This window comes from Struthio camelus, chromosome 2 (genome assembly GCF_040807025.1).
Source record: "Struthio camelus isolate bStrCam1 chromosome 2, bStrCam1.hap1, whole genome shotgun sequence".
In the NCBI taxonomy this organism is placed as follows: Eukaryota; Metazoa; Chordata; class Aves; order Struthioniformes; family Struthionidae; genus Struthio; species Struthio camelus.
The window spans coordinates 172,837,484-172,865,337 of NC_090943.1; the positions used below are offsets into that span (position 1 = coordinate 172,837,484).

The following is a 27,854-nucleotide window of genomic DNA, read 5'->3' on the forward strand; positions in this document are numbered from 1 at the left end:
GTACCTGCCAGGCAGTATGGGGCAGGATGCCATCAGCCAGAGGTTGTCAACAAGGCACTTACTTTGACCACCTCTGGCTTTGGGTCCTGGAGGTGGAGCAGCAGCGTCACCAGCCCGTTGAGGATCTGCTCGAAGAAGACTTCGCAGTTGCCTTCGCTGAATTTGGTTAGGTTGCCAAAGAGCACAATGGACGACTTGCGGAGGTCGGGCTGCTCCTGCAAGCAGAGGGGATGAGGGTCAGGGAGTACTGGCCACTCCTCTGTGACAGTCATCTCCCACCTGAGCCCTGGCCTGGGGGCATACGTGCCACAGTCACTGCTGCCCACCTCCCTGCTCCACTCCTGAGGCTTGAGGACACCAAAAGCAGCAAGTGAAATGCTGCTGCCAGTCCCAAACCTTCAGCACCTCATCCCTGGGCCACCTGGGTCCTCAGCTGCTCTGGGGAGGCACAGCAGAGGTGAGAGACGAGACATCTCCAGTGCAATCCTTCACGAGGAAGCAACAAAACTCTCCAGGGACTAAGGACAGGCTCCATCTGGGGTGTAAATTCACCCAAAGGGCCCCTCTGCTTCCCAGTCATCTTGCTGTCCTTACTAAGTGCCATGCTTGGCTCTGAGCCCCACACTTGGAGCCCATCAGAGCACCTCAGTTGGAAGCGCTGTGCACCCAGACCTCTTCCCGCCTGGTGGTGCCCAAGAAGAGCCCTGTGCTCCTGGTCCCATCCCCCGATCAAGCAGGGTCCAGCTCACTCTAGACAAGACACTTCACCCACTGACCAACGCACTAGCTCCACTTCTCTGGCACTGCCAGGGCTTCTCCTTACGCTGTCAAAGAAGGGCCGGATCCTGATCGCAACGTGGAGGAGCATGGACTGGATGTCGCTCTCCTCCATGTGATCCAGGAGCTTGGAGAGACTGGACATGGCCTCCAGCGCGACCAGGTTGTGGGGATCATCCTTGTCATCCATGCCGTTGACCATGGAGGCCAGAAGCTTGGCCCCGTGCTTCCTCACCTGCAAGGGAAGAATGAGCAGGAGCAGAGTGAACCGGCCACGCACCCACTACTCATTCGCCCTCCAGACTTCCCAGTGGAAACCTCCAAGCAGCCTCGCTTCACCGCAACACGCAGCCCTGGAGGCTGGGACGGGCCTCCAACATGCATGTTGTGCCAGGGCACCAGCGCGTGTCCGGAGGACAGAGGAGCTTGTTTGAGCAGGACCGGCTGAACAGAGCTGACGACAGCTCACGCTGCAGCAGGCAGATCTGGGGTGCCCACGACAGTGGCGCGGGAGGCAGCTCTCCGGCAGGGCAGGAAGGGAAGGGAACCTGGCTTGGCTTTTCTCTGTCCGGGAGGCAGCGGAGCAGCCGGCAACCGGCCGTTCCTTCTGCCGCCCAGGCTGCGCCAGGTTCCAGCCCCTCCTCGTCCTCGCCGGGCCGTGCGCAGCCAGAAGGGCTCTTGCTTCCCTTCGGCTCACGCAGCCCAGAGTGCCGGATGCTATTAGAGCAGCGACTCTGACCAGGCTACGCCAGCAGAAAGGTATTTTTAGTAGCTACTTATATTTTAGTGGCAGATCACAGTAGCTTATTGTCTGTCTTGGGGCTGACCTGCCCGTGACCTCTTCCTGGGGTTTGGCGCGGGCCCGAGCGCCGGAGCAGAGCGCCTGCCAAGTCCCCGCGCTGCTGCTGATTAGAAACCAGGTACAGAAACCTGCGACGCCGGGCCGCCCCGCAGCGCAGCCCGACGATCCTGCACCGGCGAGGCTTTGCAGCGCCGGCTCCTCTCCCGGACAGGAAGAGGGTTGGAGCAGCCACTGCCCAGCTGCAGGTGTAGCTGCAGCCGCGCGGCGCTCCTCGCTCGCCGGGGACGCGGCCTCAGCCGAAACTCGTTACGGCAGCACACTGCCCGCGCTGCCTGGCCAGTCCCCTGCCTTCACGGCGTGCCGACCCGGAGGACGCACCGCCGCGCGAGCAGGCGGCAGGACTAGTCCAGCCACAGTGCCTCCGAGAGCTAGAAAGCTAATTCCGGGCTCTCTGAATCCCACGGCCAGCGCAAGAGATAACTGTGCTAAGCTTTTAAGGATCCATTTATCAGCTGGAAAATGCACAAGAGCAACAGAAGAGCAAAGAGCAGTGGCCTGACATGCATCACACAGACACAATGATGCCCCAAAATGCAACCTGGCTTATTTGAGCTAGCCCATCTCCTGTGGAAGATGCCATGCTTTGCTCTGAAAACAGGCTTTTATAAAAGGCATCACTTAAAACAGTCAAAAATCTGAACCAGCGCAATCTAACAGCACCTGTTGGCGACAGTCACCAGAGAGAGATGTGTGGAGAATTATCACCCTGGTTTGAGGTGCCTTCACACCTGGTGAAGGTGCTTTCACTAGGGTTACAGCGCAGCAAACGGCCCTGTCCAAAGACCTGGCCCATCTTTGACAAGTGGCAGCACCTGGTGGCATCACAAGGGGTTACACACTCTTCTCCCCACCGCTGGATGATAGCCCTGGAAAGGACTCTCCGGATGTAGGGGAACACTGAGTTTGCTCTAACCTTTTCCGGTGCACCAGAGGAGATGTTGCCCAGTCCTCGGAGGGCCAGCATGCGCACCAACATGCAAGGGTCCTTCTGCCTGCCCGTCATGTTATCCATCATGGTCTCCAGCAGGATCAGGTCATTCACCACATTGCTATTAAGGAGCTAAAACAAAAAGAAAGTCTCAGCATCAACAGGACAGTAATGCCCCAAATCATGATGGAGATTACATCTGCAATTCAGATGCTCTTATTCTTTTACAGAGGGAAAGAGCCCGGGGTAAACTTGATTTGCACCCCAGCTCTACATACGCATCATCCAGAGACATGACTGGAGGAGCCCTCAACCCTTACTCCCCTAACCATCTACTCAGGCTTGGGAACCTGCAATAATTTCTAACACATAAATCAAGGAAATCAAATCAAAGCAACGGGAAGCCCAGCCAAGCCCTGGCAGCCAGGAGAAACCCAACAGCTTCTGGCTTTGGGGTGAAGGCCAGCACCCACATGGAAGCTGGATCGCTGGCTGCCAAGAGCCCCTTCCAGGTGACATTAAGACAGCTAGGAAAACAACTGGACTTCGGAATAGGACTGTGTTTTATGCTCTTCTGTAGCCTTTCGCTTCATATCATTACCTACTAGACCCAAATCTGTTACCTCGAATTTTAAACCTAAAGCCATGCTCTGTTTCACTGCCAGGTCAGCGCCAACTCCTTCAAACGATGTTTCACAAGCTCGGGCGAGGTTAGCTGCCGAGGGCGCATGACCAGAACACGCCAGGGAGCGAGACACCCGTGCCCTGAGGTGCTTGGAGAAACCCCGGGCTGAAGCGTATCCTCCTGGTCTGCAGAGAGGCCCAATGGCTTGGCCAGCAGCTCACCAGGAAGGAGCGCGCTCCGGATGACGGATTGGTCCAGGGCAAAGGGATCGCTCCCTGGTCCCCACCGCCCCTATGGCGCCAAGCACTTCCCTGGAGCCCCTGGTGCTGGGAACATCCCTCAAGTGACTTTGTAGCAGGAGAACCACAGCTTCTGGTAAGTAGCTCCTCGCTTCGAGCCCTGGGAGCTCTCGGAGACACGCTTATAGAAGTTGGCCAGGCACGAGTTCAAGGAGACTATTTCAGGAGACCTGGCTAACCAAAGACTGCAGGGCTGCTCTCCCACTGACCCTCGTAACCAAGCCCCCAAGTTGCCGAGAGAGCTGCGCACGGAAGTGGGATGAGCTCCAAGAAACGGCGCGCGCTCCCCCCAGCTCCTCCTGAACCGATCAAGCTCCACGTTATGAAAAGGACGTTAATTGCCTACAACAGCGGGGCCGGCGCTAACCCGGCTCTGAAGGGGCGCTCCTGGGTTAACGACCTGCCGAGGGAGCTGCTCCCCGGGGCAGAGCCGCGCTCTCCTGGCTGCCCCCAGGCAGAGCCCTGGTGGGGCGGGTCCCACGGGACTCCCTGGGGGCATCCTCTCCCTATCCATCATGAGAGTGGAGGGCCGGGAGCCCTGACGCCAAGAGAGACCCCGCCACTGGGGAGACCTGGGCGACAGGAGCGCAGAGCTCGGCCCGGCTCAGGGCAGCTGTAGGGCCGCTCTGCCCGGTCACGCACCCCGCATGCAAGCACTGACAGAGCCCCAAAGCGACCCTTTGGGCTCGAAGGAAACCACACGGGATGGCGCAGACCTTCCGACCCTGCTGGAAAAAGGCTGCAGCAAATGTCCCAGGGATGCTGGTTCCTGCAGGTTCCCTTTGCTAGAGCCCAGTGGCTGTTCCCTGCCTCACTTCCACTCTGTCATCTCCGTCACTGGCACGGCTGAGAGAAAAGGGACTGAGCTCTCACCTCATCAGTTTTGAGAGAGGGAGACACAGGCATTTGCTTCCTTCCCCTCCAGCTCCATGGTGAGGCAAAGCTGCTATTTTAAACCCTTTAAGGATGCAGAGAGCCAACCACACTCCAAAACTAAAGCAGATTCTGGGACAGGATCCAAGAGCAGGGCCATCAGCTCCCCCAGCCAAACAGAAAATAAAAACACTGCCTTAATCCCAGGCTGCTTAAGCAGCTGAGAATTTAAAAGGTGGTTTATAAGCAGGGATATAGTTCTGCATTGTTGGCATAAGGTGCTCCTTTATGTAACAAAAACTACTTGAGTGGCCCAGGGCTTTAAGGTGGTATGTACGAAGAGATAGTATTACAGTCTGCTGGCTACGGCACTGCCCTGTGCAAGAGGAAAGGACTTGAGTCACTTCATTCTTTAAGGTGGTATGTAAGGATAAAGTTATGGTTTGCTGGCTCATTGCAGTGATGTGTTAAGAGTTGGACTCCTGTAAGCACTCCTCTGCCATCCCCTTTACCAGAGAGCCGGGGAAGCTGATGAGGACAGCTCGCGGCTGCGCTGTCCTGCATGCCTGGAGGCAAGGCCCTGCTGCACGATTAACCCTTGGGGCCTCAGCCATTTTCCTGCAGGGATAACGCCAGGGTCAAGTCCAGCAGATGGACAGGAGCCAGCCTGTGAGGCGGCTCAGTTGAGTCACCCCCTCCCGTGACGCTCGCCCGTCTCACCTCTGCGAAGAAGGCAGTGGTGGTGACCCGCTGATTGTCCAACACGCTGCTCAGGATCGGGATGAGGTTCTTCACGATCAGGGGGAGCCTGGGGCCAGCGTGCCGTGCCATCGCGCTGCAAACAGAACAATCCTGCGTCACCCCACATCGGGCCACTCCGTTCAGATGGATTCATCCTTCACAAACAGGAGGTTCAAAACTCAACAGCATGAGGAACCACCATCCTTTCCGCAGAAATGGAAATCAAGCCAGTCACCCTTGTGCCCTCTGACCTCCACTGCCTAGAGCTACAGGCGACTCGTGGACCTCCAATGACTTTGAGCCAGCTGCAGAGCCTCCACCTTTGACCGGGCTTCTTAGGAGTGCACATGCGGGCACGCAGCACCCCTCCAGCGCAGGAGTCTGCCAGAACAAGGCAAGTCCTGCATTGTGCCCCGCGCAGACCTTGCACCGGCCAAGCCCGTGCCCTTGGGAGCACGGATGGCAGCTCCCCACCTGCCTGCGGCCTCCCTCACCTGCGGGCAGTGGCGCCTCGACCTATGCCTGGCCGCTCCCAGCCTGCCTCTCTGCTCACTGCCATCTCCTGAGGCTGAGAAGGAAGGGCAGCCAAACCCAAGGCAGTCCTGGGGACAGCAGAGCAGCAGCTTTGTACCACTGCCACCACCTCTGTGTCTACAGCCAGGCTGCCCTATGCAGCATAGACGGCTCCCATCGCTCCGCGCGGGCTAGCAACTGTGCGAGAGGGCAACGGCAGGGAAAGCCCAGAGGCCCTCACCCTCTGTCTCACGCCTTTCGCGTTTCCGCATCCTGCAGCATCGCAGAACCGAGGCATTCGCGTTCAGGACAGCAAACACCAACAGCTTGTCTCGCCTTCTCCCAGCACCCATCCTTGGTCCACGCTTGGGTGGCTGGTGCTGCCACCAATTGCACCCTGTCCTCTTCCACGGAAGCGCTGCTTTGCGCCACTCCCCGCTCCTCTACCACCCAGACCACTTCCCTCCCCTTAACACAGCATTGTTAACAAGCTAACAAACACGTAAACACTGTTTGGTGCCCCGGCCCAAGCAGCACGGCATCGCTCGGGCTAGAAGGGGGCTGAGCCTATTTACCCTGCATCTGCCCTCAGCTAAGCTCATGTTTTGCCTGGACAGCTACAGGAGAGCCAGTTTAAGAACCAGGAAGAGAAGAAGCTGAGAACAACCTGCGTAGCCAAGAGCCTGGCTGGTCGGGCCTGGCCTCCCCTCCTGCCGCCTGCTCGCCCGGGGACGAGCCCCAGGGCAGCGCCGACGCCTGGCACGCTCCGGGCACCCCGACCACAGAGGCCCCCTGGAAGGAGCCTGCTCCAGCAGACCTTGGCCAGGAGGGACGGGCTTTGTTTTGGATGAGACACTCAAGCGTTTGGGAGGTTCAATAAAGCATTTTTGCAAATACTAGAAAATCCCAAACCAGTTGTCTCCTCCACAGCTGTCCAAGAGCTATTAACTGCACTGGGTGGAGGGAAAGCTAAGTCCCCAGCTGAACCGGATTCTGCTGAATGGGACCCTGGGCTGCGGCCATCCCGGCCAGGCACTCCTATGGCCTTGTGTTCACACGCAAAGCGCGTTAGCTGCCATTGGCACGAGGATGCGCGGCAGCTCCCAGCCAGCCAGCCGCAGGGATCAGATGCCGCTGCAACACCTGCTGAAGGGCATAGACGTTTCAGCAGCAGCAAAAGGCACGTTTCCATCAGAGACCTTGCAGTGCCTCCATCAGAGACCTCAGCAGGAGCAGGGCAGCTAGCGCGAAGGCAGCGCCTTGATGCAAGCACAGCGACGCTGCGGACAGCAGCAGAGGCTTTGCTGCTGCGTGTGAAGAGCTGCACGCGGCAAGTCGCACCTCCGACAAGGCCTGGCAACGCGCGCCCCAGGGAAGGACAGGGAGCCAGGCACGCATCAGCAGGGTTTCCGCGGTCCTTTCTTAAAGGATCTGAGCGATCGGCTGCCTCCAGCCTGACTGCTCCCAGTACATGCCTCGTCCCCCCTCCGCGTCCACCCGGGCTCCTTGCCCCTCCGACAGCAAGCCCACGGGCTAATCGCACTACCACCACGAGCACCCCTCGGGCCGGCCCACTGCAGGAGAGCAAGGCCAAAGATTAGTCACCGTCTCCACCCAGGCTCAGTCTAGCAAAGGGGGGACGGGAGCCGGCCACCGCGCGAGGACCAGCAGCCCCGCGCTGGTCGCGGAGAGCCAGCGGGACCCACCAGCGGCCTCGACGCGCCACGGCTCTCGGGGACGAGCAGCGTCCTCGCTCGCCGCGGTCCTCCCCCCCAGCACCGGAGTTGATCCTGGAGAAGCGGCGCCCGGCTCTCGCACCTCACCTGGCGAGCACGGCGACGCCGTCGTGGTGCCGCTCGGGGCTGCCCATCAGCTCCCAGCCTCCAGCGCTGCCCACGGCCTGGGCCACCTCCTCGCTGCCGCCCCGGGCCAGCATGGTGCGCAGCGTTTCCACGGCACAGCTGGGGAGAGAAGTACCGCTGCGTGAGGCCGGCGGCCCAGCATGGCCCGGCCCGGCCCGGCCCGCCACGCGCAGACCGCAGCCAACAGCGCCGCCAGCCCAGCGGGGGGGTCCAGCATCTCACGCTGCAGTAAATTAGAGGGAATTTCTCACAAAGGGAGCGCTGGAAGAGGGGGGCGTTCAGGGGCGTTAGGGTACTTGAGGACTGAATGAGTTATGCAAGGGCTTTAGCGGGAGTGAGACAAATCCATAACTCACTGCTACTTCCATTTACACTGTGACATTTGCCGTTAAAGCGATCCAAGACAATAGACTGAAAAGTAAAGAAGTCCAGAACTACTTTAAGAAGGTTTTTTTTGCATTAATATTTTATAGGTAGGGATTATTTTGCTGCAAGCACAGAGCAACATATGGGAAACATACATTATCCTGTCAAAACAAAACAAATATTAGTAATGGATAAATCTTAGGCTTCAATACAAGCAAGAGGAATGCATTTACCACACATGAAGAAAACGCCACTCAAAGAGCATCTCAAAGTGAAGGTCTTTAAGCTCACGACTTGGGTTCCTGCTATTTTAGCTTCCTGGAGGAGCGGATTAAGCTGCCGTGACAAGGAGCGGCGCTCAGTGGGACGGTCACCCCTTTCGCACGAGCTCCGGGAGCCTACGGCGTCCAGGGCTGCTTCTGGGGCTCCGCCACAGCCACGTGCTCCAGCAGCTGCGACTGCAGAAGACCCAAACAACCCCAAGCTTTCCTTAATGAAGGATATACGATCTCTCCTCTAGCACGTCCAGAGTCAAGACTAACGATGGAAAATAAACACTGACCCACTGCACACGCAAGGAAAATAAACCCGGGTTGGGTTTCCTCCAAGGACAAGTGCCTCAAGGGTCTACTCGCACAAGCAGAGCATCGTTCAGGGCCAAAGCTGAGCTTCTTCTAGGGGCAAACACACAAAGCGCAGAGAGGAAAGGAAACAAATGAGAGGATGAAGTAGTTTTGCTGCCCTGCTTGGCACAGCCATTTCCACTGCTGGGCAGGAGCTCTGTTTTCCTAGCATGGGGACGTTTTGCCTCTCTGCAGCTTCAGGCACCTTCAGCCGCATCCTCCGTGAACCTGACCAGAAGCTGGCTGGTCCCGTGCTGCTCTCACAAAGAGACACGTACAGCGGCTGAACGGCCTTCGCAGCTCTGGACCTACCGGACAGGAGACGCCAGAGCCCGAGGGCTGCACCACAAAACCCACCCAGACAAGCCTACGGACACGAGCGTGCCTCAGAGGAGCTGGCTAGCTGTACCCACTAGCCATGGAAACAGAAAAGCAGGACCCCGAACACTTACGGAGCTAGTTTGCTCTGCTCTGAAAAAGCCCTGACTGGAAAAGGGTCTGTCCGCATGCTCATGTGTTTCCCCCGCCCCCACCATGCCAATCTGCTGGCATAGATAACAGTCCTCTTTTTACTTTCTTGGAGTCAAGCCACAGAGGTCTTAAAGCTTTTTGACCAGTTTTCAAACGGAGACTCTTTACTGTAGCATGCACAGCTTTTCTGAGCTACCTTCAGTTTCCTTTTCTTAAGCTGTAGCAGAAATTGTTAAATGATATGCAAGTGTCTTCATTCAGAGATGTTTTCACCCATTGCAAGGGGTTAGTCTCTGACCTCAAATATTCCTTCCAGCAGCCTGGAACGAAACCCAGCCTTCTTGCTCATTAAGGCAGTCAGTGCAGCAGGAGCGTACGATGCACCTTTCACGTATGCTTGCCATTCGGAGATCTGGATGTCCCACAGCCCTTCCAGCTAAACACATCCAGCTCGGTTCTCCGATGGCCTGAGGGCACCGTTTTGATGACAGTTGGCCCAGGGCACCGTGGCAGAGCAGTCCAGCCCTGCTGAGCTCCCCAGGGCTGTGGCTATGGTCTCAAGTTCAAATACGCCTCCACACCTCTCAGCCATTCCTGTGTTTCTCGTCCTTGATATCAGGGAATCCCCCTGCCCCAAAGCCCAACCTGAATCTTCCTCCTGCTCCTGGAAAGCGGAGACCATCCTCCTGTGGCAGCCATCCACAGATCATTAGGACTGTTAACGTTTCTGCAGAGCAGGAAATCTGCATAAGCCTCAAAACTTTGCTTGCATACAAGTTAACCAGCAGTTTAGTCCAAAAAAGCCACAGTGGGATCTCCGAGTATTTATTTTCTCGCAGCATAAGAAAACAGCAACAAAAAAGCCTCCTAGCAGATGCTGATAGAAGACATAGCCCGATGAAGGCTTGACGAGCTTCCCACAGGCTTTCTTTTGGCTGCGCCACGCAGGCTTGTATCAGCACGCACGCAGGCTATTGCATTTGGGATCGCACTGGGCTCCGTCTGGAGGTGCAAAGCCCTTCTGGGAGCAAGCTGGGAGAGGGGCCGGACATCAGCCCCACCAGTCAGGCCAGCTCAGCCCAGGCTGGCAGGACTGCTGTCCCAGCTAGCGAGGGCGCTCGTCCCCCTTGGGAGGAGCGCGGACTTCAAGCTTGGGATTGCCCATCAACCCCCTCCAGGCACCCTGCCGAATCTCAGCGAGAGGGCTTTGCTCAGATCCGCCCTCCATAAAGCGGACAGCGCAGGCAGGACCAGGTCTAAAAGGCATCGCCACAGCACCAGCTTGGATGCGGCTCTTAGCAGGGCCAGCTCCCCGGCTGTGGGATACCAGCCCCATCCAAACCTCCCTGAGAGCTTTCAGCTCTCAACCTGCAGTTCCAGGCTCTCCCTCTCTTTTAACAAGAGTGAAAAAGCCTGAAGCAAGAACAGCCAGTTAGCCGCTCCATAAACAGAGGCTATTCCTGCAAGACAGATGGTTCAAGTCGCTCATTCACAAGGTTTGCTTTTTCCAGTGTCCTATAGACACTTCCTTCCTTTCCAACAAAAGCCTGTGTCTTCCAAACTCTTTTTCCTGCCAAGCTATCATATTCACCTTTACCATCTCTCTTTGGCATTTAAATATCATGAAGACTTTGAATTCAAAACGCGTACAGGAAATTACTTTGATATTGTAACCAGCTCCTGGGACAAGGCTGGAATTTCACATCTCTGCGTTTTTTCTGCACATTGGACAAAGACTATTCCCCCTCCATCAATCAGCAATGACTTCATGGACACCGAGCCACAGTTACCTGCCTGCACCCATGCAGCAAAGGCAGACACGTATCTCAGAGCGGAACCATATGCTGTTCCCTGCCCCTTCGATCAGGACTAGTCATTTTTGGAAGTAGCTAGCAAGACACGACCCCTCTTCCTGCTCCCAAAAAAACAGTGACATCACCAGGGTACTCATTGCTGCGATGCACAGCCAGGACAACATTGCTGCTCTGCAGTAACACCTGCAAGACTAAGCAGAGATCTGAGGAACAGCACAAGGAAACCCAACACAGGCACAAGTGTGCCAGCCGCAGCCAGGTCCGAGGCGCTGTGATGAAGTGGCTTGTCTTGCTTACTGCCTACAGGGGAACTGCTCAAGACTTAGCCTGCTTTTGCTCACCACGTGAATTGACCTGGACTCTGCCTCCAAAGCAGAGCTGCTCCAGAGCGTCCTGCATGCGGACCACCAGCTCCTGCTCCCTCGCATCCTCAGCTCTAGCTTTGGCCTAGCTGGGAAAGCCCCTCCGGCACAACCTGCACCGCTGCAAGCCAGCAAGTCCTGCGCGCGGCCACGCCGCTCCCCAGAAGCTCGCTGTCCCGTCCAGCTCCAGCAGGAGAGTGCCAGCCTCCGGGGACGCGGAGAGCTGAGCTTCCTCCCCAGGAACAACCGGACACTGGGCAGAGGGACACTCCCACCCCTGAGCCAACGTTGCCGAGAAGGTGGGTGTTGAGGAAGCGCAGCTCCCACCACGGAACTGCTGACTCCTCTGGATTTCCTGGCAGGCATGGCAGCTTTTCCTGCAACACGGATCCAGGGGCTCTCACACCCAGAAGTTTCACTTGGGAAGAATCGTGGCCTCGCTGCTGTGGAGCACACCCAGGTGGGGTCTGGGCCACCGCTACAAGACTCGTGGAGCAGTCCAGCCCCAGCTCCAGTGCAGGAGCTGTCAGCCACAGATGGTGCAGCACATCCTGGTTTGTGTCCCTGATGCTGTCCAGAGTCCAGACACTTTTGGAGGAAGAGCAGTAGTTTCTGGCTCCTACGCCTCCCTTCCCAGTCGCTTCAAGTTTTCTTAAGTATTCCTCATGTTTTGGTAAGGGGTCTGGCTGCGATCTGACCGTGCCTCTCTTCCAGGAGTCATTAAGGAAGAGGAGCGCTAAGAGAACAGACAGTTCTGGGTGCATGAGCCCAAAGCCACAAAGGAAGCACAAGTGTCCGCTCCCCTTAGGAGGATCTGTGCGAAGCCATCTCACCTCGCCACAGCAAGGACACCCTGGGGGAACAGGACAAGTGTCACAAGTTTGGCCAGCGAGCGCTGCCAGCTGCGCACACAAAATCAGCAGCAGCAAGGCAAGCCGAGCTCCGCGTTAACCAACCCACTTCGCCAACACATTGGGTTTCTTTTAATTTTGCTCTAACATGTGGTCTAAATAAAACACTAATCAGATAGCAGCCCTGCTATCCAGCATAACAACCTGTTTCCACTCATTACATCTCCGTGCTGGAAAAGTTACCCTCTGCATTAGCAGCAGCTTTCCAAGATGAAGACGGGGCCCACCACGGTACGTCTGGGCAGCCGGCGGGTATTGCTCAGTTTGTCCTACGCCTCCATTCCAATCATTCCGCTCAGTGCGAGGAAACAGCCTTTCTTCACAGTTGGGATTTGACAAATGAGCTGTCAAGTGATGCTAGAGCCCTTTTAACTCGCTGCCACTTTGTTTGGTGTCTTTGTGGGCTCCTCTAGCCTTTTTTTTTCCAAGACTAATAATAGCCTGTAAAAAAAAACCCAAATCTGAAAACCCGCATGAGGATAAAACTCAAAAATCAGGGCACAGCTTCTTCCACATAGGCCAACCAAAGCCCTAGGGGAATCTTTAGACGGTTAGCTAACCACGGGCTTCGTAGGTACGTACAAGCACGTGCCTGAACAGGGGCAGCTTCAGAGGAGGGATCCTCTGCTCTCCCAAACAGCCCTCGCGCCTACAACCTGAGCAGCACCGCAGCACTCTGCTACTGCTTGCTTTGACGAGGGTTTAACCTCGATGTTCCCATAAATTTATGGCGCTTTAAACCAAGTGCAAGTACCACTCGTAAGCTGGAAATCCCTAAGCTGCCTCTGCTTGGCCAGCAGAAGCAGTGCTGAAGCCTGCAGGGCACCCGCTGGCACCGCACAATGGCATGGACAGACAGGATGACTGATGTCCATCAGCAGCCCAGCCCAGCCCCAGAGCAGCCTCCTGGGAGTCCCCAGCCGGGCAGAGCTGCTGTGCACAGGAGCAGGGCTGTTTACATCCTGTTCACATCCACACCACCCATGGATGCTGTAGAGACAAGTCCTGGTGCTCTTTCCTACAGACTGAAGTGTCTCAGATGTAGCCCAGAGGCGCAGGAGAAGAGAGCAACTGCAACGGTCAGCAAGCTAGCCAGCCCTGCGCTTGCAGGCTCAGCGCCACACACAGGGCGATCCGGTTTGGGACGAGGACCCTGCACACCCAGATCGGGCAGCGGGGTGCAGTGTGCTCATCCTCCTGCATAACCAGAGGAAAGCAGCACTTGCAGGAATCCTTTTAGCATCTCCGCTTTCTGCAGATGACACAGCTGAGGGGCTGCCCCCATTAGCCAACACACGCGCTGCTCCACACCAGCAAATACCCTCTGGGTTTCTTGAGCCAGAAGGTTTGGCTCAAGCAGAGGAGTGTATAGCAGTGGCAACGACCCTTGCCTGGGTTCAGCAACCAGCCCTTCTGGGTTTTAGGGGCTCTCACAACAGCAGAGGAAACCATTTTTATGACACCACTTTTAAAATCGAGAAGTGCCAGTCTCAGGGACGGGCCAGGACTTGAATCCACTTTTCAAAAAGCTGCTGTGCGTTCACGCTGCCTGGGCTGGCAATGTGGAGGCTGTCTATGTCCTGGGCAGGCAGCACACCGCCTGGCTGCACGCCCAGCACATCGGCACTTGATGCAGCTACTCAGAAGGCACATTCCAAGACCAGGAGATTTTGGCCTACAGATGCAGCCCAGAGATGCAGAGACCCTCGGCACCAGGGCAGAGCAGCTCCCCAGACGGCAGAGCACGGCACCGGCAGGCAGACATCTCACGGACACGACTCCCGCATGGCCCTGTCCTTTGCAACACGAACTATACCCCGAACCACATCCAACAGGACTAGCATATTTCTATTACCCTGCATGGACTATTTACCCCGCCTTTGACAATGAAGCACTTATGTTGTGCACAGTCCTGGCTGGAGGGAACCAAAAGGTTAAGGTTTTGCTCAAGTCAAGATGATGTGGTCAGAAGCCGAGGGAAGGAGAAGCTGAACTACTTGGCCAGGCTTGTGCCAGCACCCTGCCAGCAAGAGCTCCTCACACACGAAAGAAGGTCTTGCCTCTGTGGAGATCCCAAGCACCACAGATATAAGCACATACTCCCAGCTTGTAAAGGAAGAGCTCATTAAAGGCTGGTTATGGGCAACACCATTAATTTCAAAGCAAAGCCCGAGCTCCCCAGAGGCGACCTTGCATTCACACCTCACTGGAGCACTGCAAAGCACCAGCCTGCCCGCAGCACCCCCCGCCTGCAGCCCTCTGCCAGATGGACTCAGACAAGCAGCAGAACAAGTTAAAAACATCCCCAGAATCAGAGGCTGGGCAGCTCATGGCAGCCTAACAGCTGGCCAAGAGCTGTTCAGAGAACGGGCAGGAGCTGCGTTTGAGATGACCATCACAGTACAGCTGTGGGCACCCCTTCGGCCTGTCATGGGACCTGCCAAGCACCAGATATGACCACAGCCCCATTTCATGGAAGAGGGCCTCAGGACACACACTGAGATTGGGATCGGACCCTCCCACCTGGCCACCTGGGCGTCCTGGGACTCCTAGCCAGTGTTTCAGCACACTACAGACCCAAAGCACTGCAGCAGGACAAGCCTTAGTACTGCCGTCCTTACGCGGTGGAAGACAGCGCGGCCCCATTTTGTTTGCTCAAGCAGCCAGCTCTTCGTCGCAGCTGAGGCACGCTGCAGCCGTTGACACTGGGAAGCCAAGAAACTTGCTCTTTCCAGCTTCCCCTCCCCATTCTTCAAGGAAGCAGACCCTTCTCCCTCCCTGTTCCCCTCTCCCCCACGAAACCCTAATCCACCTCTGACGTGCCCGGGTAGTCCCTCCAGGCCTCGCGCAGAGACCCGCTCCTGAAAGCCAGCGGGGCTTTTTCGGGAGGCCGCGGCCGTAACCCAATACAGCAGGGCTCTGGCACTTGGGCTGCTGGAGCTCAAAAGCAAATCTGAGCTGCGGCTGCAGAAGCGGCTGATTTAATGCTTCCCAATTTAGAGATTTTTGTTCTGCAGAAAAAGCCAGAGCCCTAACCACATGGCAGAGGTCAGGCCTTCATACCTAACACGTTATGGCCCGTGTGCTATTACCCAGCCATCAGATTACACAAATATTGTGTTTATAAAAACAAAAATGAGTTCCACATGGCAGGTGGGAGAGCCACCTCGGCTCCGGCAGCCCGCGCCCGCGGCCCGTACCTGCAGGGCTCGAGGCTGCGGGGGGCTGGGCCAGTACTCCTCCTCTCCCGGCTCTGCAGGTTCTTCGGTAGCTGAACACCCACGGTGCAGCTGACTCGCAGCAGGAGAGTCGCAAACAACTGCGGGTAGAGTCCCAGCACTGCTGCCCCAGACTCGGGAGCAGACATGATCTCATACAGCGCACATGTGGCCTGGAGAGAGAGTGAGAAGAGAGCGTGCGGGAGAAGCGGGTTAGGCGGGGATCTCCCACACCACGCTCAGCTCTGTTAGTAAATAACCCAGCAAACGCTAGCAAGGCAGCCGGAGCTTTTTCCCCTCTCCTGCAATGCAGAATCTAACAAAGCGCTCACGTTCGCTGCCAGCATAACCTCTCCATATCCCACATGCAGCTCCGTCAGAGCTACAGATGCTATTAAAAGTGCTGCTCCACTGGAAACCTGGATGTTTCCAGTTGGGGGAAGGCAAGGTTTGAAGTCTGTACCTGGGGAAGGAGAGCAGATCCAAGAGCTCAGGTTTTATGGGCAGGAAGACAACACGTACACTGCGTTTGCAGAGCCCTATTCCGGCCAATTTAAAAAGCCGTAATTACACGGCACAATATACAGGGGTGTTAAAAACAGAGCGGGGAGGGGAGGAGTGTTTGCTTTCGGTGCGACTGATTCTGTACCATCTGCATTTGGTTCTTCAGAGGAGGAGGAAATTTTCACAGCTGCTTTACTGCTTAGAAAGCTGCCAAGCTGGGTTTATTTTTCTGAAGGGATAAAATGCAAAGTGGTCTCCCTTGAGGATGGACACCTGAGAGGCTTTTTACGAGCCTGCGGATTAGCTCTAATAGGCATTACACAGCGATGCGTTATTTCCAGAGTCCACGCCTGGCACAAGCCCCCGAGCCAAGGAAATGAAAAAAGCATTCCAGGTGGAGGTGTCTGGGACGGCATCTTCGGCGGCGGCTCAGAGCGCCGCCTCCGGGACGCGTGGCCCCACACCGCGACACTTACCGCCAGAGGGAGAGGCGTTGCGACGCGCTCAGAACTGCTCCCCAAGAGGAAGCATTTGCTCTCCTTGTAGGGCACATCCTTGTTCACCTTTTCCAGGAGCTGCTCCAAGATCTGCGAGGTGAGGTTTGGCTCCGTGGCCAGCGACCTCCACATGGTGCACGTGTGGCTGGATGAGAACAGAGAGGAGAGCGCTGCTTTGGCACCAGCTGCCATCATTAATTTGCTGCTGGCTCTTCTGCCTGAGGAACAGTGAGCATCACCCTCCTGCCCACGTTGGGGAACACCTGGGTCACATCACCCGCTGCACAGAAACAGGCGAGGCATGAGTCACAGCCAGACAAGAGCCACCTGGCCCAGCAGCTCTGCTCTGACTGTGGCAAGCGCCCGGCTCTGGGTGCCGCTGGGCACAGCGAGCACAAGGAGACTGGAGAACCGGTGGAGACAAGACCAGCCCTTCGGGGAGATCCTCAGCTCACATCGGCACCAGAGCAGCCAGGGAGGGGAATATTCCGACTGAGCAACTGCAGCCTCTGCTGGCAGCACAGGCTCCCTTGCACAATCCTCACCCAACAGCTGCCCCCAAAGCTTTAGGTGACCCCCAAAGCTTTCCTGCTCAGTCCCAAAACCCCAGGGCTCCCTGATTACCCGCTGGTCCAGGCCAGCCAACAGCCAGAGAGGTCCTACCTAGCCCCACATGGTTTCTAAGCCTGCCTTCCTCGGTAGGAATGAAGCAGCAATTGCAGCGTAAGGAAGAAGATAACATCTGTTCCGGTCTCAGCCCAGGGCTGGTGCTGACTTGTTCGAGTGCTCTGGGAAGGGGTAGGTGGCCCCTTCCATAAAGCAGCACCAAGCACCTAGCCACGCTCAGCTCTCTAGAGCCAGGTCTGCTCATTCACTGCGAGCACCTCTAAGCCCTGCCAGCAGCTACTAGGCCCCCCTAAAGGCAACTCTAAAAAGCAAGTGAACGTGCTGATCCTTGAGCGCACAAAGGAAATTCCAGCCGGGTCTGATTACTGGCATAAGGAGCCAAAAGATTAGCTGCAGCTCAAGTGAAAGCTGCTTTGAAGCCCAGGCACTGACGGAGCACGCGCACACCCTGGGCTGCCGTGGCAGCACAAGCCAGGTACCTATCAAACGGCAGCGAGCTGCCCAGAAGGCTGGACACCACCACGCTCTTGTGCTGGGAGGCCAGAATGTAAACGGTCTGCTGGGCCGCTTTTCGGACGTGCTCTTCATCCACCTCCTGCAGCTTGCCGTGGATGATGCTCATGATGTCAGGCACCTGAGGGCAGAAGAGACAGCAGTGGCCAGCTGAGGGCCAGGGCACGCCAAGCACTTGGTGTCACCTTCCGCCTGAGCCCAGGATCACACACTCCCTCTAGAGAGGGCATACATATTTCTTCCGCTCATTCGCAGTATGGGCTTTTAACAGGACTTGGGAAGGCAACACCTGGACTGGCAGACCATCAGGCAGGGCAGTTTATCCTCCCGATTGAAGGAAGTCTCCACGCTCCCAGGGTACATGCAGAAACACAGTCCTCTGTGGAAGTCTAGGATCCTTCCTCCCCAGTCTCCCTACCCTGTCACACAGGAGATGGATGACACTGCAGAATATCCCCAGGGCAAAGAGGACCCACCAATACACATTTAACCCTTGTGCTATGGCCTCCTGGCAAGGCACACGCTAAACCCCAGCCTTGACACCAGTACAGTTAGCAAGAACCTCAGCAAGCAAGTTCCTAGGAGGAACTTGAGCTGAACACAGGGAGACACCTCAGCACTCGCTGCAAGCTGTAAAATGCATGTTAAGACAAATAGGAAGTTCATGCACAGACCAGGCCTGGCAGCAAATTCCAGAGATTAAGTGCAGAGCAGCAGAGAGCTCCGTCCCCAGCTGCGCTCAGGTCTGCCCCATGGACTCAGAGGCTTAGCATCAGTTCAGATTTCAGGATCTGGGCTGGACTGGATCTGACCAAAAGGTGAGTCATGTAAGCTGGAGCAATCCCATGTAGGATAGAGGCTAATAGGTAGTGAGCAGGACTTTAGCAGAAGCTCTAGCGCAAAAGAAAGACCAAGGAGTGGCTAGGGACCTGGTGTTTCCAATTACTGCAAGAGAAAGGGGGAGCTTAGCCCTAAAGGTAGTGGATTAGACAAAAAAGCCTTCTGTGTCCAGCACCTCTAAGCCCTACAAGCTTTCAGACCTGCTTCCCAGCCAGGAACCCTGGGCTCCCCCAGAGCTTGCAAAGGTTTCACAGGGAGCCTGAGCCCTTCTGGTAAAGTGAGCTTCTCTGAACTCCTCAACCCGTGTGAGAGCGCCAGAGCGGAGCAGGGCCCGCCAGCAGCAGGCGCCTCCCTACCACGCAGCCGCCTTCCAGAGCCGCTTGGATGGAGGAGCGGAGCGCGAGTGCATGTGCCCATGGGAAACAAGGAAGGTCAGGAGCGACAGCACCGAACAGCTTAGGGCAGGCATTCCCCCAGCCAGAAACACAACGGCAATGCTCGATACAGAGTCCACTGGGCCAGGGAGTACTCTGGGTTAAACACCTCCCTTCTCCTGTCAGGGCTGGCACGGGGCATGACGCACCTGCCAATGCCTTGCACCTTACTGGGATACCCGCACCTGTACTGGAAAAGCCCGTCACCCCCAGCAAACTGGCTGTCAGCTCTCCAGGTGGAACAGGGCAGTCAGCAGCAGCAGGGAGAGGCTACGTACTTGGAAAGAGGGAGGCAGCTCCAGGGCTGCTTTTGGATCGCAGAGGCAGTGCTAAGGCCGAGCAGCAGCTTACCTTCTCCTGCAGGACACCTCCACGCTCCTTGAGCAGGGAGTTGATCATGACCGTGGCTGCACGGGAACAGTTCTTATCAGGGTCCACCAGCCCCTCAAACATGGCCAGCAAGAGGCTCATCAGCTGGTCAGGAGGGACACGTTTCCCAATCACCTAGTCAGGACAGAGGACGACAAGCTGAACTGAGTGATCCGGTTTTGTCGCTCCTGGAAAAGACCGGTCCTTTCCGCGACACCATCACAGCCTGGATGAAGGGCCCTCTGCACCCTCATAGCCCCAGCTGTAGGCAGTAGGACAGCTATTTCTCGACTCAATGCCCAGGAGGGGCCCCAGCCAGGAGCCCAAGGCAGTGGTAACAAGGGAGCAACAGTCACGCCACAACCCTCAAGGAGGCAGGAGACCACCTGCATCGTGCTGCTAACCAATGTGGTCAGATAACTCAGGGGTCTCTTAGGACAGGTTAAGATAACGTAGCCAACTCATTACCACTGCTCTGGCAACCGCCCACCAGCCGCAAGGCTGCTTCCCCAGCTCTCGCCACACGCTCTAGAGCTGCAACACTTCAGGAATGACAGCTTTTCCAGAATAAGAAGATATCGCCAGCTTCTCCTAGTTCTCTATAGCTACAAGCCCTTCCGGACCAGAGCTTGCAGAGCTCTCAGCACAGAAAACGGCCAAGGAGGAGTTCACCCATGCAGTTCAGGAGCAGAGGTGATCATCCACCTCCGTCCCCCCGACTCCTTCACCACCAGGCCCCAGACATTGTTCACGCCACTCAAATTACCATGGTTTGAGCGAGTCACATTTGGACCAGTGACTGCACTGAACAGCTTTACCCACAACACTGCCATACCGGGAGCAAGCTAGGAGCCCTGCGGCTCCAACTCCCGAGCCAAGCGCCCTGTGCTTCGCAGGGAAGCGCGGACGGAGACCCAGCCTCAAATGCTGTGCTTCAGCCAGAGGCTTCTGCCGAGGGGCATGACGCACTGGGTACGGCAGTCCCACCGGTCACCCTCTGGAGCATACCGGGGTCCTATACAGGTCTAGCACACTGGAGCTAGACCAGTCCGCATTAGCTTTTAGCTGACACATTCAGAAGACGGCATCAAGTCCTCAGCAGCTCCTGCTCCACAGCTTGACCACACTGCAAAGACCAGGGCCAGGTGGATTTGCCCTTCGCCTTACCATGGCAATGTTGTTGCAGGTGTGGAAGAGAACAGTGAAGTCTGGCTCCTCCAGGCCTTTCTTCAGAGCTTTCAGTCCCTCCACCATCTCATCTCTGTGATCCCGGGCAAACCCTGGATTCAGGGGGAGCATTCAGTTAAGAAAAATTCCTCCTGCTTTATATGCCACAACACAGATACCCCAAAGGGGCATGCAAATGCAGCAGAGCTGCATTTTACTTGCAAGTTAACCCAGTTTTGAGAGAGGAGCTAAGAAACTGAAGCTATTGTCAAGGGCCAGAAGTGCTTGCCCTGTAAAGTGCTTGCCACACTGCTCCCAAGAGCAGGACCAAAACATAGTCCCTCCTGGTGCCGCACGTGCTGTGCTTTCTCTCCGTGCCTTGTCTCTGCTCAGCCCATCTCAAGTGGAGGACTGACCTCTCCTGGAGAGAGCGAGAATACCACATGGAAAGGCAGGCTCAGAAACCTCGTCCTGCCAACAGGACCGGTTGCACAGAAGTGCTTGCGAAAGCCTTTGAAATCCAAATCTTACAAGTACGAGCACTTAAGTGATGGTCTACCTCAGCCCCAATTCTGGCCATTCTGCAGCTATCTCTGGTCACAGGTGAATCCTTTGTGATCATGTATGTGGAGGTGTTAGGGGAAGAGACAGAATTTGCATCCCTCTGCCTGGCAGCAGGGAAGAGGGCTCCTGCTGCTCTTGGCACTGACTGCAAAGCGTCAAAACTACTCTCCACCACCCGCGTGCCTACCTTCATAACGCAGCTGCATATAGAGCAGGCAGTAGACACAGTCGACAGCGTACTGGCGAACGCTGGCGAGGGAGTCTGAGCACCGCGGGGAGAACAGCGCAATGAGCACGCCAAGGTTATAGAAGGGGATGACGGTCTGTGTAGGGAAGAAAAATAGGCGACACTAGCAAACAAGGGACCTCTGAGGAGGGCACAGGGCCACCATGAGCCGCTTCAAGCGGCTGCAGCACCTCTTTACTGCTGCGAAGCCCACCTTCCCACCCTCGTGGGGAGGGATGCACAAGCCCTATCACGGCTGGTAGCAGCAGGAAAGAAAGATGTTTGAGCACTGCATTTACTCACACTGACGTTCAGTTTGCCTAGGTAGAAGTCCAGCAAGGCAGCGCTGACCTCCACGGCTCGTTGGCGCTCATGTTCTTTGTTAGATTTGATCCAAGGGCCTAAATGCTACAGGGTGAAAGCGCCAGAAGTGAGAGCAGCATCTGCAGCAGGGGACCCGGGGGTCACACTGGACCCGACATCACATGGAGAGATGACAGCTAGTCTCACTAATCCCTGTTCTCGGTCCAAAGCTGACAGTTGACGTTTAGCTTCACCTATCTCTGCCTTGGGACCTCCAGTCCTCAGGCAAGGAGCATGAGCAGCTGCGCATGCCTAACCGCATCAGCGGCGCTCTGTGCTAGTGGAAGCAATTCAGTCGCACGCATCGTGGGCATGAGGAAACACAGCCCAGCCACCATGTGCAGCTGGGAGCAGAGAGGAGGTGGGAAAAGGCTTCAGCACTGCCTCGACTTCCCTGCCCTTTCCCGGAGAGCCCACTAAAGCCAGGCACCACCTACCGCAAACATGTCCTGCAGCCCATGAGGGGTCAAGTTCCTCTGCAGGAGACTCTTGAGGAGGTCTTTGAGAGCACTGATGGTGTCACCATACAGCATCTAAGGACAAAAGAGGTTTGATTACAGGCTATGCAAGCACTGCACCTCATTCCAGGAAGCCAGGCCAGGTATGCAAGGAGAGAGATCTCCCCCTCTGAACCTATTCTCAGCTCGTAGGACTCTTCCAGCCATTAGGTGATGAGGCGCAGCCATCTCCAGCTTTAGGAGGAAGAAGCAGCAGGGACAGAAACCCAGCTTGCAAAATCCACCTTAACTGGAACTGGGCTCCTGGCAGGGTTCAGCAGAGCTCCTGCAAGAACGGACAGCACAGCACTGGGCTGCAATCTGTGCTGAGCACCAGGAGCTAGCCCAAAAGCTGAGCACGCTAGCTTCAGCACAGACTGTCCATAAGGGAATTTGGTGCATCTCCCACTTGGGGATAAGTGCCAGCAAGCCCAGTCCGGAGGGGCCCCTTTCAGTACTTGTTCTGAGACAAAGTCAAAAAATTCGAATCTACAAAGCTTCACAGAACGGAAGTCAAGGAGAAAAGGATTATTAATGTGAATTTTTAGGCCAAGTGCCTGCACACGCTATCAGGGGATCATCACGGCCCCAACTCCTGCTTCACAGCTCACCTTGAAGGAATAGCAGTAGCAGCAGGCTGTACTGTCGAGTACAAGGCTGCTCTACAGCCACCCAGCAGCTGCAACAACTTCATTAGCAGCATGTTATTTTCATTCATTAAGCACTCAACCACAACTGAGAAGCAGCTGCAGCCTTTCATAGGATGGTTATGTAAAGGCCCCTTCTACCCTGCAGGGCTTCCAGGATCATTTGATTTTTTCTCTAGGGAGTTCATGCTCTTATTAGCAGCATTTGGACTTGCTGATAAGCGCATATTTTCTCACTTGCTATCAGTGCACAGAAGGGCCAGGCTTTTTCAATAGATAACTGAGCAGAGGAAATGGTGCAGCTTGCTTCCCCAAGGTGCCCAGCTGAATTGAAAACAGGCCATTCCAGCTGCGAATCTGCTGCCAGGGAGCTGCTCAGGCAACAGGACTTGATGGAAATCACAGGACTACGAGAAGACATCCACATGCTGCCCTGAAACCAGCGCCCCGGAGCAGCTGTGGCCACAACCTCCTGGCTGCAAGACAAAGCTGTGCCACGCGGCTGGGTCTCAAGTGACCTGACACAAGCTTAGCATCTGCCTTGTGCTGCCAACACTAGCTCAGAGTGGCAAGGCCTCCGAGCAGTGCTGATGCTTCCCTGCCCGCCTCAGCCTATCGGCGGTCCGATACTCCACCTCCTTGTGCAAGGTGTCCGTTACACTTCCGTCTCCCTCCTTCATGGAGTCCAGCGGTGGAAGGGCAAGCACACTAGCGAGGCATGTATCAATCAGCTCTGTCCTGTCCGGGTCACTGAGATGTGGTTCTAGGACACTGATCCACAGGTTAAGGAAGCAACACAAACTCATCAAGCGCCACAGGAGCACCTTTCACATAGGTAAGGCAGGAAGAGGGATTTTAATATGCATTCCTGCTGACTTGACTCCATGTTCAATGGCACCGGCTTTAATTAGATGCAGGCAGAGTGTTCTCAGTATCTGTGTCAGGAGCTGTGACGTGCTGAAGTATTTTTAACCGTAGCTCAGAAGTCATCTTTGCCTAACGGAGAGCGCAATGCCCTTGGCTCCGTTTTCTATGAAGAACATCTACTGCAGAGCCCAATAAGAGCCGGGCCTGAGAATGGTTATCGACGGGCTCGTGGCAAGCAGTGGGGGTGGCTGGCTGGAAGCTGTGCTACCCAGACAGCCTGGTTTTACCCTGTCTGGCACCGCTCTTTTAAAGTGCCCCCAGGAGGCCAGGCTCTGCTGTCGGACCTGTGGGGCAGATGCAGAGCGTGGGTCGGGCTCTGCCAGTGCATCGGCTCCCCGTGAGCACCGGAAGTGGTTTTTGCCCACAAATGCAGGCACAGAGGAAGGATACACCAAGTAAGTACAGGTGATCATTGCTCGCTGGCGAACCGGCGTCCGCATCGAGTCCAGCGGTTCTGCTTTTATGAACTCCTGGAGCACAGGATAAGAGGCAACGGTCATTAAGGTCACATCTGCCTCCCGCCTCCCTCTAGACACAGGCCAAACGTCTTGCAGCGTCTGCTGCCTCACAAAGCCCAGCCCCCCCAGGACAGCAAGCCCACAGCCGCTCTCTGCCTTAGCCTGACACCCCTAATTCCCATGCTGCACGGCAATCCTGCACCTAGGACAATGCAGATCAGTGGATGCAGCGCTGTCCCTCACCGACTGCAGGTCTACTTCTGCTCCCAGGAGGCCATCCTCCTACCTCTCACCTCCCCGCACCCACTAGAAGCTGGTGCGTCCCATTTCTTGGGGGACAGGCTGAGCCCAGACCAAAGGTCCAGCTAGCTCAGCATCTTGCCCACAGCAGAACCCGGCAGACACATGGGGATGGAGCTCAGCTGGGCAAACTTGTGCCAGTCCTTTCTAGAATATCCCCTGACCACAGCTCTTGGGCTTCTAGAGCGGAAGCAGACACTCCTGTGTTTACCTCTCAGCAATTTGGGTTAGAAACCTTCTTCCTTCCAGTAACAGCAACCAACCCACACTAACTACCCCCGAGCTAGGACACCTTCCAGCTGCCTAGAGTGTGCTCTTACCACCATCTGGGCCACAAGCTCAGCTTTGCGGGAGAAGACGAAATCCCCACATTTCACACCATTGCAGATGGCTTGGCTGATCATGCAGATGCTCCGGATGAGGCACAGCTTCAGGGTCAGGTCCTGAGTGCAGAACCCAGGGCAAGAAGTGAATGGTAGCTTTGCCACATAAGCGTAACTTGCTATCCCACCCAGCTTTGGTACCCCTCAGAATTCTGGTGCTCAAGTCGAGTACAACAGCTCGGTCCTCCTTCCCTGTGCCATTAGTAGCGTGTGGGCTCAGCTCTCTCTGCTCCTTATCCAAGTTATGGGCTCTCTGGTGACCAGCAGAGCAGAAGGGCATCCTCTCCCAACTGGACGCCCCATAGAAGCAGACTAGCTGGACACCAGGAGCTTCCACCCAGGCAGCACACGGAAAGAAGAAAGTGCTGCTTGGTCTAGCTCCTCCCTGGTGAGGCAGCATCCCAAGCACACAAATGCTTGGGGTAACTCCAGAAAGCAAAATCCTGCTCCTCAGAGTTTCCACGAACTATTCCTCCTACATAGCTCTTGGTCTAGGACTGCCATTACTTCATTTTGGACGTCACAGACTCAGGAGGAGATACTAGTCCCTCCTGGAAGCTGGTGGCTTCGCGGGCTGTGACTGGAGCCCTGTCAAGTGGGGCGATCAGCTTGTCACACTGCCCATTACTGAGTGCTGTGAGCAAGCAAGTGCTCTGGCGCTGGGGGAAAGATCCCGTCTTGCTTTGTTGCAGTGGATTAACAGCCTCCAAAGAGCATGCAACCCCTTGTAGCCTCATAGCAGGGCTGCCAGAGGGGTTAGTTGAGAGGGCACTTATTTCTTTAGATCCAGGAAATGGGATAATAACTATTAAGGCCTGTTTATGCTCTTGTACGTGCACAAGCTGAGACACGGCTCCTCGCCCCAATTAAAAGCGTTCCTTTCGTTCCAGCCCTTGACCACCCTGCTCCCAGGTGAGCCCATAAAGGTGGCCGCAGAGCCAGAAGAGTGTTTTCAAGTGAGAACGTCCCAAGTGCTCAGCGGCCAGAAAGACATTCTGCAGAAGCTGTTAGTGCCAACAGGAGCCCAGAAGGAAAACGCATTAGTGGAGTCTGGAGAAGGAGTCTCTTTGGCCTGACAGTTTAACTTCAACTTGACAAATGCCATTTTTGTTGTTCAGCCTTTCAAAAAAAAAAAGAAATGTAAAAAATACAGCCCCCAGTTCCCCCCAAGACAGTAATCTGTGTTTTAATATCTGGCCATTGAATGATTGTTCCAGGGGGAAGTAAGGAAATTAGTTTAGTGAATTTTAGCTGAGCTGTAGATTGTAGCTTGGTCTCTGGAGTCATTAAACTTCCCCAGCTAAGTGCACATGCAGGAGGAGATGGAGGGGCTGCCTGAAAACCCTCTCTGCGGGCAGGGGAGACAAGCAGCTCACCAAGCATCAGAGCTGTGCGTTCTGGAGCAGCTCCAGGGAGCATACTGCGAGCCCTTCACACACTTCCTAGGGTTTCTAGGGCAGGCACGTTTTGAGGTCAGCTCTTTCTTGCTAGAAGCGCAACCCTGAACCTGGCCCCAGACTGGTCCTCTGCCACCTGGGGAGTACTCTGCAGAGCCCCTGCAGTGCAGGCTGCCGTCGTGCTGCCCTGAAAGCTGGAGAGCTCATGGGAAGAGCACATCTTCAGCAGAAAGGGCTGGAAAAAGAAACTCAGGTTTGCCAGCAACTTATAAGCTCTACCTGGGCCTTAAGCACCTATGGGAGACTAAAGCAGCCTCTGGTCCAGTTCAGCTCAGCTTTTCAACACTATGGCAGCGAGTCACTGAAGCATATTTTCTCCTATGACTCCTGTCCTACCAGAAAGGCGTTTTTCACTTTCCCTCAACTGCAAGTCTTGACATTTTCAGGTGATCATTCCAGCACTGAGAACCTGACTTTGGAGCTCAGGGTGGGTTGGGTAGCAGCTCTCAATGGCTCTCCCAAGTCCCCAAGGGCACAGGGTTGCTGCCGTGAGCACAGCAAGGGAACTGCTCTCTAGGGTAATCCAGAGCAAGAGGCAGAAAGAGACAGGAGGAAAGAGCAGAGAGAGTAGTTCAGATTTAATGCCTCACACTGTACCTTGGTTTCTACCTTTATTCCCAGTACCTGAACAAGTGAAAGAAAAAAAACAAGACACATTAGCAATGCAGGGGTGAGAATGACGGCAGAGAATGACTTCCTCCCAAGGCCTGCCCGCAGATCCCAGCCAGGGTTTGGTCCAGGGCTTTTCAGGCGGAGCATTAGCCAGAACAGCCGGGCTGCTCCAGCTTCCCGAGGTGTGCCAGGTCACTGGCCAGCTCTCCCTCTCCAGCAAGGACGAGGGCATCCCAACAGCTTACCTTGGTGTTAAAGTACTGGAAGACATTCTTCAGAATGTCTGCTTCGATCCTGGAGAGCACAAGCTCCTTGGGTGCATATACAGCTACGAATCCATAGCACAGGATCAGTGTGCTCTTTATCTTCTCCACTTCATTGTCACTGCGGTCCTGTCACAGCACATACAGAAGTTAATCGGGGGAGGCTGGTGGAGCATCCAGGGCTCTTCCCGATCCTCAGGAGACAGAGGTTTCTACAGAGCCTCTGTTCAATCAGCTGGAAGCACCTCCAGAAGAGAGGGACCTTCAGCACACGGCTTCCGAGCCGTGCTTCCCTTCCCATTGGTAGCAGCTACTTCTAGAGTCCCAATGGAGCATCAGGTCCATATGTGTGAGCTGCCTTAACAGCTCAACTCCGGCTGAGGCATGAGTCCCAATGGCACCTTCCTTTAAAGCCTTGTAGGGAAGTCACTTGAGCCTCATCCTGGCCAGGTTATTTTGGCAGCCTGGCGTTATCTACCCTGCTAGAAAGTAGTGTCCGTAGCCCCATTAGCCACCACTGCTGGAGCATTTCACACGCACCATCCCCAGAGAGCAGCTCATGGCAGGCTCCCTCCATACCAAGATCTACAGGGCAGCTCAGCGCTGCCAGGGCAAGGGCTTCCTTGACACGCAACAGCCTCCTCGCCCAAATCCCAGGCTCTGCACATCTTTCTGCTGCAGCCCGAGGACTCCTCCGTGCCCAGTGCTCTGCTGCTTCCCATGCACGCCTGCCACGAGCAGAGCAAGCACGTGCCATGGGGCAGCAGCGTGAGCCAAGGCTGCTCTGCTGCCAGTCCTCTCAAGGGCACTCAGCGCTAATCCTGTCCTTCACACTCCCAGGTTTAGAGGCTGGTAACTAAAATAGCCATCTGGGTCAGAAAGGTTGAGGAAAGGCTTTCACTGCCAACACTCTGGGCGCAAAACACTCCCTTCTTCCGAGGAGTGCGTAAGGCTGCAGTAG

At 55.8% G+C, this 27,854-nt stretch overlaps 1 protein-coding gene across 12 annotated transcripts in view; it reads right to left on the reverse strand.

Annotated features, from left to right (window-relative positions):
- Positions 1-27,854, reverse strand: part of MROH1 (maestro heat like repeat family member 1) — a 65,370-nt gene that overhangs the window by 3,880 nt on the left and 33,636 nt on the right. For 8 of the 12 annotated variants that reach the window (XR_011139379.1, XM_068933608.1, XM_068933606.1 and 5 more), the window contains 18 exons: positions 26,876-27,022; positions 26,616-26,642; positions 24,499-24,621; positions 23,811-23,890; positions 23,129-23,264; positions 21,787-21,882; positions 21,290-21,394; positions 20,948-21,083; positions 20,197-20,309; positions 19,012-19,164; positions 17,353-17,507; positions 16,226-16,391; positions 15,228-15,418; positions 7,442-7,579; positions 5,085-5,199; positions 2,553-2,699; positions 824-1,012; positions 63-215 (listed from right to left, as the gene is read on the reverse strand). Coding sequence is in view for 11 of the 12 variants with exons in the window: in XM_068933608.1 (XP_068789709.1) it covers positions 63-215; positions 824-1,012; positions 2,553-2,699; positions 5,085-5,199; positions 7,442-7,579; positions 15,228-15,418; positions 16,226-16,391; positions 17,353-17,507; positions 19,012-19,164; positions 20,197-20,309; positions 20,948-21,083; positions 21,290-21,394; positions 21,787-21,882; positions 23,129-23,264; positions 23,811-23,890; positions 24,499-24,621; positions 26,616-26,642; positions 26,876-27,022 (2,370 nt within the window). In the remaining variant the exon portion in view is untranslated. The remainder of the gene's footprint in view (positions 1-62; positions 216-823; positions 1,013-2,552; positions 2,700-5,084; positions 5,200-7,441; positions 7,580-15,227; positions 15,419-16,225; positions 16,392-17,352; positions 17,508-19,011; positions 19,165-20,196; positions 20,310-20,947; positions 21,084-21,289; positions 21,395-21,786; positions 21,883-23,128; positions 23,265-23,810; positions 23,891-24,498; positions 24,622-26,615; positions 26,643-26,875; positions 27,023-27,854) is intronic. The other 4 variants (XM_068933611.1, XM_068933610.1, XM_068933609.1 and 1 more) reach the window with 1 other exon arrangement.